At 34.2% G+C, this 12320-nt stretch overlaps 2 protein-coding genes across 2 annotated transcripts; both read left to right on the top strand.

Annotated features, from left to right (window-relative positions):
• Positions 1 to 7972: 7972 nt before the first annotated feature.
• LOC132637357 (uncharacterized) lies at positions 7973 to 9978 on the top strand. The gene is made up of 2 exons (XM_060354457.1): positions 7973 to 8393; positions 8827 to 9978. Exons 1-2 carry the CDS (start codon positions 8382 to 8384, stop codon positions 9976 to 9978), a joined length of 1164 nt encoding a protein of 387 aa, XP_060210440.1. The 5' UTR covers positions 7973 to 8381.
• A 135-nt stretch (positions 9979 to 10113) lies between these two features.
• LOC132637358 (uncharacterized) lies at positions 10114 to 11064 on the top strand. Its single transcript, XM_060354458.1, has one exon. The coding sequence runs from the start codon at positions 10114 to 10116 to the stop codon at positions 11062 to 11064; it is 951 nt and encodes a 316-aa protein (XP_060210441.1).
• Positions 11065 to 12320: the final 1256 nt, after the last annotated feature.

The following is a 12320-nucleotide window of genomic DNA, read 5'->3' on the forward strand; positions in this document are numbered from 1 at the left end:
GATCAATTTTTTTTCTATCACCGTTAAGAAAAGATTTAGAAAAGCCTTCCACATGGGTACAAAATCATATAATTGATTGTGTCTAGCAAGGAAACTTCGTTAGTGTTTTATGTTCCTCCATCTAGAATTATTAAATTTTATTCCCACGCAAGGAAACTAGCTAAGCTAAGTCCTTTCATAAATATAACATGTACATATATTTAATTAATCCACTTCATAATTATCTGAATTAGATAATTATTTTAATAATTGAACGAAGGGTAGCTTTGCCTTTCATTTTTATGTCATTAAGATCCTTGACGTCTTATTAGATGCAAAATTACCTAGATTTACCAATTTCACAATCTATACTATATTTCTCTAATAATAGAAACAACCCCACCACCCCAAAAAAAAAAAAAAACACACCCCACCCCCACCCCAGAATATAATATAATTATAGAGAAAAATAAAGAAAAGAAAATTGAGGTGTCTTTGTGGAGGGTCCAAAAACTCTATATAATAAGCAGGATGAAAGGGCTTCTTGTCAAAACCAAATCATTGTTTCAATAACGGCCACTCCAAGTTGTTCTTCCTCTTACTTTTTGTTCTTCTCTTCTTCTTTTCTTCTAATTTTGCTTTCATTCTCTTTGGAGAAAAGCCATGCTTTGGAAGGAAGAAAAACCATAGAATCCCATTTCCATACTCTCGAGCTCAGCTCTCTGCTTCCTTCCTCTTCTTGCAACCCTGCTAGAAAAGGTAACTAATTAACTCTCCTTTTATTCTCATAATATTTACTTTTTGCGTACTATAACTCAAATGGCAGCCCATGCACGAAGCACTCTGCTTCCTGCAGGATCCGAAGAAAGGCCGCACTCTAACTCAAATAGAGACAACAAAATTAATGTAGATTCGTAAGTTCACATAGAGTTATGTGTAAGTGTGAATAAAGTATATATGCCCACATATGTTTGTGTATTAATGTTGTATATTGCTATCACCATTTTCATTTTAAATCTTATCCTTGACTTTTCTTTGATGTGATCATATGGTGGCCTAAGGTTGGATGAGGGAAGAAGGCGAGGGGAAATTCTACTTCCCCTCTGTCTATTTTATATGGCAATTTTTTTAATCTCTTGCAAAAACTGCACACCTTTTTTGTTTGAAATATTTTTATTTAAAATTTTCATTATCATGTTTGTATAAATGTCATGATATGATTAAGATCATAATTTAAAAGTAACTTTTGGTATATATCAAAAAAAAAAAAAAAAAAAAGTTTCATGTTCGAACAAACACTATTGTATAAAATGAAATGGATAGAATATTACTTCACATCAACCTACTTTAATTTATTTTTCTTTTTTCCTTTGTTTATTTGTTGTTTTGGGGTGAAATTTGGATGGGGTAGGGTTGTGGTGAGAAAAGGAGGTCAACGAACGGATGATATTCTCTTTTCAAAAAGTTGTGGGGTTGAAAGTAAAAGCAATTATCCACATGATTGAGTACAGCTCCTACATTTTCACTTGTTTTTCACTAAATGTAATAGAAGGATTTGAAGAAAAAAGAATAAATGTATCTAGCATAAAATATGGTTCGAACTGAAATTACTATTACTATAAGAAGTTGCATTTATGATGGGGACCAAAGTTTTGCCAACAAATATTTTTTTAAAATAAAAAAGAGTTACTCCCCAGAGTTACCTATAAATTCACAATAGTGTTCAAAAAGTTGCAAAATTATTGGTAAGTTGCAAATTATAATCCTACTTATGCCGCTTTAAAAGCATCTAGCTTTCAGTACTAAATTTGCCACCTGCAATTTATCACGTTATTTTGCAATTATTGATGTTTTCATATTCATGATTTGTTATGTTATTTTATTTATTGACTCACTTTAATATCGATTATTTCGAGCTCCACCTTGTCATGCAAGTTTCAGAAAAGTTTAAAAGAAAAGAAAAGAGAATAGAGATAACTCCCGAATAGTGAAGATAAAATAAGTTAAAGAAGAAAAAATAAATTGGTGAAGAGTTATCCAAAATACAACCTAACTACCAGTCAAAATGTAATCAATATCTTAATGATTGTTGTTGCTATCAATCAAAGTTTTCAATAAGAAAATATGAATGCGGAATGCGGAGTGATCATGTGAATTCCAGAACATGCAAACTCTATTACAAGTTTTTAAGCCATCTGTTTTACTTATAAATTGAGATTCTTTAGTTGGAAAGGCTGAAAGCTTATTCATTTGAATTTATAAGTCCCCATTAGCAACATATTTGACTTATTTCCTTAATCATTTATCCTTCCTTCTCTGTTTGTATTTTTAAGAAAAAATTAAGTTTCATTATTGCTCTGTACAGAGTCATACATATATAGCATTCTTCTACCCTATAGCCCAATAATTAAGGAAATTTGTGCTTTTTAGTTCATGACATAGAGACAAATTCTAATTTTGATCATTATAATATCTAATTAACCATAATTTACCTTTCATTTATTGAAATGTTCACTTTTCGTCAATATATATATATATAAATAAATGAAATAGAGTGTGTATGTGTGTGTCTATTTCATTTATTTAAACTTGAGAAGTACATAGATCTTCATAAATGCTTTAAATTATTCGGACACTAGACTGATTATGACATATTCCAATCAACTTATTTAAGGAATCACTTGCTCCGTAAATTCCTTTTTTGTTTTGATGGTAGACACAAGAGAGAGAGAAAAATTCATTTCATTTACTTTTTTTTTTTTTCATCTTATACACTACTAGTATTTCCACCATAATCAGAAAGCACACTATTTTGGCCTATAGTTCTCAAAACCAAACATGAAGAATGAGTAAAGGTACAGCTGTATGGACAAATCAATTTTTTTTGCAGCAAATGATGACATCTGAAAACCATTGTCTTGTCTTTATTTAGCCAAACAAAAATGATTACTTCGAAATAATTTTGATTAATGACTCGGGTCTACTTAAAAAAATTTTAGGGAAAATTATTGCACATATTCCCTAACTTTTATTTGACCACCTTTTAGATTTTCATTTGATTTAACAACTAGTATACTCTATCTCAGATTTTAAATGATATTCAATTACGCTGTATGTAAACTTGATTTCATATGCACAATAACTCCAACTTAAATTTTGATACTCATACTTGTCTTTTAATTATTATTGAACTTTTCCTCTACCTGCAAAAGGTACTCCAGATCATTTCATTTTATGTGACAATATTTGACTCTTCGAACATGGGTTATAACATCACGTGACATTTTTATGGTGTTACAACAACATATCATACATGGTAAAATAAAAGGTTTTAAGTTTAAATTATAGATAAGTTTATTTTTTAAACAGATTAAAAAGAAAATTGACATAAAATGGAACAAAAAGAGTATTATTATATAAATGAGTCAGTATAGAACCGATGCTTGGTTACACTTTAAAATATGTTATTATATGTTTGCTCTAGCTTTTGTTGAGTTTAGACATATTGTGTGTATCTGCATTTCTTGAAACTTTGATTCCGTACTTATCTTAATTATTGGTTTAGTTTATTTAATTCATAAATTCAATTCCTTCTTTTTTTCCAGGTAAAACAGGAGGGGCATCATTGGAAATCGTCAACAGGCATGGCCCATGTTCTCAACTAAACCAAAAGGGAGCAAAAAAAGCCCCAACCCTCACAGAAATCTTGGCCCACGATCAAGCCCGAGTAGACTCAATCCAAGCCCGCATCACAGCCCAAAACTACGACCTCTTCAGAAAGAAAGACAAATCTTCCAACAAGAAGAACAAGAGAGTAAAAGAGTCAAAGGCGAATCTCCCGGCCCAGCCCGGTAATGCTCTCGGCACCGGAAATTACATTGTTACCCTCGGAATTGGTACCCCAAAAAAGGACCTTTCCTTGATTTTCGACACGGGTAGTGACCTAACATGGACACAATGCAAACCATGTGTTAAATCTTGTTACGCTCAACAACAAACAATTTTCGACCCATCATCATCTGCGACATATTCCAACATTTCCTGTAGCGACACTGCTTGTTCAGGTCTTAGTTTCTCCCCAAAGTGCTTTTTTGAAAAGCACTTTTGAGTTTTGACAAAATACACTTATAATCTGGTCGGCCAAGCTTTTAAAATTAGCCTATTGAAAAGTGTTTTTCAAAAAAATACTTTTGGTGATGAGCAGTTAATTAATCAATTTGAAAAGCATATTAGCAGCAAGTAGTGTTTGACCAAGAAAATGCAGAATCGTCTAAGAAAATCCCACTCATTCACCAAAATATTCAATCTAACGAATTCAGACATTTCAGGGCAATAGCATGTATATATTGGTTCATACCCATGTATAGAACTATTACATTTGTAATAAACACCTACAATATATGTATATCACATTGTATATGATTTTTATCAGTGTTAGGACACAAACTTTGTTATGAATTTGCAAACATAGACATAAATGCATGGGTATACAAGGGGGTATATACTTATATACATGTAAATATGAAAGGATATACATAAGGATATACACAAATATAAAACTGAGATAACAACTAATATATGAACCAAATCTTCTCCAAATGAACTTCAATTCATATTTAGCTTCTAAAGATGTCTCCAAGCTACTCTAACCAAATCCATTCGATTTAACAACACCTTTTTGGATTTCAAATTTCAAACCTTCGACCTTCAAACTTCAATGATGGAGAACATCATCATGTTCGTTGATGATGTATGCCTTTTGTACGAGTGGGATGGTGGAAGGATCGTATGCTCTTGTAGCCCTGTAAGTTGAGAGAGTTTTGATTAATTTATGTAATGTTTGAAGCTTGAAATCCTTACCGTGTACTAGGACTTTCTGCGAGAGAAAGACGAGGGACTTCACCAATGTAGCAAATTAATTGGGGAGGACCGCATGTTTCTTTTTCCTTCTTTTTAGTTTTTTTTTTTTCATCATAAGCTTGAAACACTTATAGGTTTTTCTGAGGCGAGGGTATATCAGAAACAACTTCTACACCTCCCTCCCAAGGTAGGGGTAAGGTCTGCATACTGTCACCCCCCGAACCATGGCCTGAGCGTAACACGGCACTCAGTGCCTGACTGCGTGTGACCGAGCGAACCACATGGCCTGCTGAATCAACACGGGGCATAAGCTGATGCGGAACACAATAAAACATGCATGACTTATAATAAACGTGGGGATTAATAATCATAAGTTTGAAAATAATAATTTATCATGAATGCGAAATAGTCTGAAAACGTAATAAGTAATGAGCCAATACTGGCTATACAACACTGAACGTCTGACATGACATAACTGGACTAGTCTATGAAACCTCTGACATGAGTCTGACTGCTAAACTGTTTACCGAGACAAGTCCCTCGGCATACCTTAATTGCAAAACTAACATAAAGTATAAATAATGACTAAACCCTGAATGAGATAGGGCTCACCAAAAGCTGATACGAGCGATGTCCTAATGAGCAGATCCGTCGTCCTGTAAATCAATACCTGCATCGTGAAATGTAGGCCACCAGGTAATAAAAGGGGACGTCAATACACTTGAACTGTACTGGTATGTAAAGCAATTGAAGTCAATAAACATGGAACATCAAATCATAGAGCTGAAAATGTATGTTGAACATGAACAAGAGTATCATCTGACATGAATATATATATATATATAACATGAGTAAAACATTTTAAGTGGAGAGCCTTAGTATAACCGACATATAACCACCACGTAAGTATGTGGCGTCTGATCTCTGCCTGACCAGATAAGCCATCATGTACCTTACCGGGGTACAAGACATGAACATGAATGGATCCAACAATCCGCAATAGGTAAACATAAAGGTATTGTCCTAACTGGGCAGAGCGATCTTTATCCTACGCTGGTAAACGTAGTTTCAGGCTATCTGAGCTATCTCTGTAATCTATACTACTCCCAAAACATGAACATGGATATAGTTGGCTTAGAATCCCATGAATTTCATAAACATGACTTGTAACGTGGTTTATAATTATAGTTTAACATGAACATAGATACATAATATAACTTGCATGAAAACATGGAGACATTTAGGATTTTCATGAAAATAAGCATAATAGTTCATATCTTGCATGTAAGAACCCATGGAATGCAAAGTATGGGTTTTCATAGATTACGGACAGATTCTCAATAACCAAAATGGAATATCAAGAATACAATAACGAATTATCAACACAAACATGGTATATCATGGCACATGTACTTAGGGTTATCATGAACATGTTTAGAACCCTAGTTTTTAGTAAACTTTCGAATAATCATGGAAGAACTTGGCGTGAGGAAGAATAATGATGTTCCCACACGTAGATAGAAACCTTACATACTTGTAAACGCTCCAAAACTCGTAATGGAATTCCAAAAGCTTAAACCTTGAGCCTTGAGATCGGTTTTTGTTGAAAACCCTAAGTTAGGAACAATGATTTCCTAATTAGATTACATGAATACATGTTATAATTGACTTGGAATGGCTTACCTTAATGTCTTGGATTGATGGGAGAAGATGAATTTCATTCTAGGGCTTGAAGGAATGAAAAAATAGAATTTGAAGACTGAACTGGTGTATTTATAATTAACTGTGTCGGAGAAATATGGATCATAAATACGGTCCGTATTTTATCATAGCACAAAACAGAATGTCGAAGCTGATTTTTTCACTAAACACGGCCCCAAGATACGGACCGTATTTCAAAATATGATCCGCATTTACAGGCAGTATTTCACTAGCCTGCTATGCGACCCTTCAGTAAAATGGCCATAACTTTTTGTACAGATGTCCGTTTGAGCAGGGGCGGAGCTACAGCCCACCAAGGGTGTTCAGGCGAACACCCTTCGCCAGAAATTATACGGTGTATGTAGGTGAAACACTGTCTTATATCATGATATATGATATTCTGAACACCCTTGAATCAATTAGAGAAGTTGGTCTAGCGGTAAAGGCTGTTCAGAAGGTCTTGGATGGCCCAAGTTCGATTCTCAGCAGCAGCCAGCGACTTTACTCTTTTAAAGAGCAAAATTACCTGTACCAATTCACAACATCTCTGTTTGACTTTTCTTTTTTACTTTTTAGTTAATCTTATTTCAAGTAAACAAATCTTAAAAGTCATTTTTGAACTAAATATATATGATAGTTTGATTTAAAAATTTTGGTGCACCCATTTATTCTTTTCAAAGAAAATTTACTTGGCTAAGTTTGAAAACCCTTAACAAAGTTTCTGGCTCCGCCATTGCATTTGACCCATCAAGAAAGTTTTCCCAAATTCTCAATTAATAAAGGAATTATAGTCGCTTGAAGTAAGCCTTTCTACAAACTCACTTGAAAACATGCTCAGTAGAAAGGCTTTCGACTTTGCTTTGCCCAAAGACTCTTCTTATGACTTGATTTGTTTTCAAAACACTTCCTATACTCATCATATGGATTCCATTATACCCCCGTCTTACGAGTCGAACTTTAGCCGGAATGCACGAGGTGTTACACGTACACTCTCCCTTCTCATACCACCCTTGTGGGATTTCACTGAATATGTTGTTGTTGTTATAGGTTTGCCAAATTTTGAATTAGAAATACCAATATGAGCATGATCTTGCCATTAATATAAAATTTGTCGATTTCATGGCAATCATTCACTCAGTTGGTATCTCCCTGCAAAAATTCTACAAAAAAACATTTTTTTTTTGCGCGGATTGACCTTCTTTTGGGGTGGTCTTTAATTTTTTGCCCTCAGTGGTCTTTAATTTTTTTCCTTCACCTAATACTCAAAGGTTTTGGCTTCGAATCCTAGCTCAGTAAAAAAAAATCGCAAGGCAGTATTTTGCCTTCAAAACTCTGCCTTAAGGCAGGGGCGGATCTACGTATATCCCAGGGTGTTCATCCGAACCCCCTCAGTCGAAAAATTACACTGTTTATATAAGGAAAAATGTTTATTTTATGTGTATATATTTAATATTGAACCCCCTCAAAACAAACGAAAGGCGCAGCTCAGTGGCGCAGGGGGTTCAGAGTTGCCCGTTACATGCGGGTTCGAACCCCAGCAGCCCCGCTTGCAATATTTTCCTGAACATTTTATTTCAACTGTTTTGATTAAACAAAACGACGTAGTTTAGTAACGTTATATTTACTTAAAATAAATGGACAAAACGACGTAGTTTTGTAGGGGACAAATCTAATTGGATTCAAATCCCTAAATAAGTCAAATATTGAACAAACCAAATGTTTTCATTCTCTTCTCTTCCGTCACTGTCACCTCACCTAACACCTTTCTTTCTTTTTTTTTTTTTGCTCAGTTTTTTTTTGCTGATTTGTTTGCCTCCGCCACTGCTCTCTGGTCTCCGTTCATGGCTTCTTCGGTAAGTTCTTAGATCCCTCCTTTCTCCATTTTTTTTTATCTTTTCTAAAATTCTATATATTTACTTTATTGCGAGAATAAAATACTGGGTATGTTGTTGTTGTTGTTGTTGTTGTTGTTATTTTGTATATTTGCTATAAATTTTAGCTCGATTGCTTCAAATTTGTCCGGAGTGACTGAGAATTGGTCAGTTGCAAAATTTTCTCTTGCTTTTTAGATTATACCCATGGAATCTTGGAGATATGATAGTCAACTTTCAGATGCAATTTTTCAGTTGTAATTTTAATATAAATGAATATATAATTTTCAGATGCAATTACTTATTTTAGGAAGAACAATTTATTCTAGGAAGAAGGAACTAAATGAGTAAAATTGTCTACAGAATTGTTTATTTCTTTTAAGTTCTAACAAAATTCTTATTTTTTACGATTCAGTCTCAACGTTCAGTGAAGAACTATTTTACGAAAGTACCGAAATCAAGTGTAGCTTCTTCTAGTCAACCTAACCAGGAAGCAAATGCCAACCATTCAGAAGTACCATTACCTTCTTCTCAAGTATTTGATTTGAGTACTTTAAATTATGATCCGGGTGAAAGAACCCCAATCTTGGACTATCATCCAAATCATCGTGATGTTATTAGAAGAACATACCTTATTAATGGTCCTTGTCAACCTCGGTTGCTTCAGCATGAGTATCCTCAAACGAATATTTCTGGATCAATGCGCCGTTTTAATTCTGAATGGTTTGATGATGTATATCATGATTGGTTGGAGTATAGTGTTAGTAAAGATGCAGTCTATTGTTTGTATTGTTATCTATTTAAAGGCTACAACACCAATCAAGGTGGGGGTGAAATATTTTCAACTGTTGGGTTTAAGAGTTGGCAGAAAAAAAAGAATCTTGGAAAACATATTGGTCTACCGAACAGCCCACATAACCAGTCAAAAAAGAAATGTCAAGATTTATTGCGGGTACAACAGTCTATTCATTTTGCACTTGAGATGCAATTTAGTCAATTTAAGCATGCGTATTTGGTCAGCTTAAGTGCTTCCGTTGATGTAGTAAGACTTCTTATAACTCAAGGATTGGCATTTCGAGGTCATGATGAATCTAAATCATCACTTAGTAGGGGTAATTTTCTTCATATTCTCTCATGGTATGCGAAAAAGTGTGATAATATTCGTGATTATGTACTGGAACATGCTCCTCAAAATGATCAAATGACTTCTCCAATGATTCAAAAATATATTGTGAGTGCTTGTAAGATAGAAACAATTAAAGCTATTCTTGAGGAATTAAATGGTGACTACTTTTCTTTACTAGTTGATGAGTCTTTTGATGTGTCACGCAAGGAGCAAATGGCTATTGTCTTACGATATATTGATAGAAATGGATTTGTGATGGAGCGGCTTCTTGACATTGTTCATGTTCAAGATACTAGTGTTTTATCTCTAAAGAGGGCAATTGTTAATTTACTTGCTCAACATTCCTTAAGTCTATCATATGTGCGTGTAGTGTTGGTTTCAAATATTTTGAATGTATTGGGATCTTCTTTTAAGCGTATGGATGAATTTCGAGATTCTTAAAAAGAAAGAATTCAAGAGGCATTAGATTTGGGTGAGCTTACAACCGGTAGTGGCTTGAATCAAGAACTTGGTCTTTCAAGAGCTTGTGATACGCGTTGGGGATCTCGTTTTAAATCTTTCAACAATTTTATTCTTATGTTTGGCTCTATTCTTAATGTTCTTGAATCACTTGTTCTTGATGCACGATTATTGGATGAAAGAGCCAAGGCAATGGGATATCTTGAAGCTTGTCGAACATATGAGGTTGCGTTCATGTTGCATTTGATGAGTGATGTTTTAGCAATCACAAATGAGCTTAATAAATGCTTACAAAAAAAGGAGCAAGATTTGGCAAATGCCATGTTACTTGTTGAAGTAGCAAAAATAAGGTTGCAAGCATATAGGGATGAAGAATGGGATTCTCTTATTGCTAGGGTGTCTTTGTTTTGTATCAAGCATGAAATTTTGGTACCTAACTTTGAGGATCCATGTGTTAGCTCTTTAAGATCACGAAGGAGACTTGGTGACAATAAAGTCTCTCATCATTATCGTGTTGAGGTATTTTGCAATATTATTGATTGGCAACTTCAAGAACTTAAAGATCGTTTTGGCGAAGCGACGACTGATTTGCTTCATGGAATTTCTTGTTTGAATCCAATTGACTTGTTTTCAAGTTTTGATATCAGGAAAATAATGAAAATGGCTAAATTATATCCTGATGACTTTAATGAATTCAATATGGGTTCTCTTGAGAATCAACTTGCAAGTTACATTATTGATGTTCGTGATGTTGATGAAAGGTTCTACAATCTAAAAGGGCTTTGTGATCTTTCAAAAAAATTAGTTCAGACAAAGAAGCATTTAAATTATCCTCTTGTATTCCGCTTAGTGAAACTTGCTTTGCTTCTGCCGGTTGCCACTGCATCCGTTGAAAGAGCTTTTTCAGCAATGAAGTTTATCAAGAATGACTTGCGGAGTCAAATGAGTGATGATTTTTTTTGCGGTTGTTTGGTGCCTTATCTAGAAAAAGATGTATTTGATAATGTTTCTAATGATGCTATTATTAAGACATTTCAAGATATGAAACCTCGTAGAGTACAATTGTAGAACTCCATGGTCTTGCTTGTGTAGTCTAACTTAGTTTCTTTGTTTTTGCTTCAAAAGCTCCCAAGCTTTTACTTTTGTAATATGGCATCTTCAAGTTGCCTTTCTTAATGGAAACTTCTTACTTTATTAGCTTTTGCTTAGTTTATTACCTATATTGTGGGATTTTATTGTGATATTTTCCTTCATCATGAGCGGAGGTGCCTTCACCCAGCTTCGAGGTTTATGTACGCCTCAAGCAGGCCTTTGACAACACTATTCTTGCTTCGAGCATGATTTTTAGTATTGTCTGTGCAAGAGTGATGCTTGATTTATTATATAGGAATTAGTTCCTATGTGTAGTTCTACTTTGATTTCTAACAATTTGCTACATTGATGACATTGTCTCAGATATAGAAGCTCTTCCGAACCATTTACGGAGGAAGTATGCCTTACTGCGTGATTTAGATAAAAGTCTGCAAGGTATTACTTATATTCCAAATTTTATATATTATTGGACTATTAAGGTTCTCTCATGCAAGTTAGTTGCTTTTTGACTTTTCATTGCTATGTGCTTCGTTAAGCATACTTTATGTATTTAAGTTATTCCTGATCCGACCCGCTCATTTGCCAACACAAGCGTGCTTATTTTATTTTTTGAACCCCCTGAACTGAAATCCTGCCTCCGCCACTGCCTTAAGGCAGAACTTCCAAGTCGCTTTTGCTGCATTTTGAATTTTTGTTTTCTAAATGCTTGATGTTTGTAAAATTGCAAGCAGTGATGGTTGTGCATGATGACGTAAATAGGTCGATTGAAAATCAAGCAGTGGCATGGATGAGTTGCCAAATTTCCATACTGAGAATATGCAAAACAACATGAAAGTCATTTAGGCAGAATTTTACCTTCAGGCAAAATTCTGCCTTAAGGCAGAAACTCTGCTTTGCGATTTTTTTTTAAAAAAATTTTTAACTGAACGGGGATTCGAACCCGAAACTAAGGGGTTCTAAAGAAAGAAAAAAATTAAAGACCGCCCCAAAAAAAGGGCATTCCTGCGAATTGCCCCAAAAAAAAAAATCCAGAGTTGAATGCATCAAATGGGCCAGTTAATTTATGGGGAAAAAACATAATTGTGCGTTATTTTAAAATATTTACAAAAGTTTAGCAGCATTATTGAAATTACAAATCGTGTCAGCTATAGTTTATAAATCGTATCAGCTATAGTTTGATTATGTTTTATGTTCCTTCCAAAAGATACACTAGAATGACTTCTATATGTGTT

Source organism: Lycium barbarum, chromosome 4, assembly GCF_019175385.1.
Source record: "Lycium barbarum isolate Lr01 chromosome 4, ASM1917538v2, whole genome shotgun sequence".
NCBI classification, from domain to species: Eukaryota; Viridiplantae; Streptophyta; class Magnoliopsida; order Solanales; family Solanaceae; genus Lycium; species Lycium barbarum.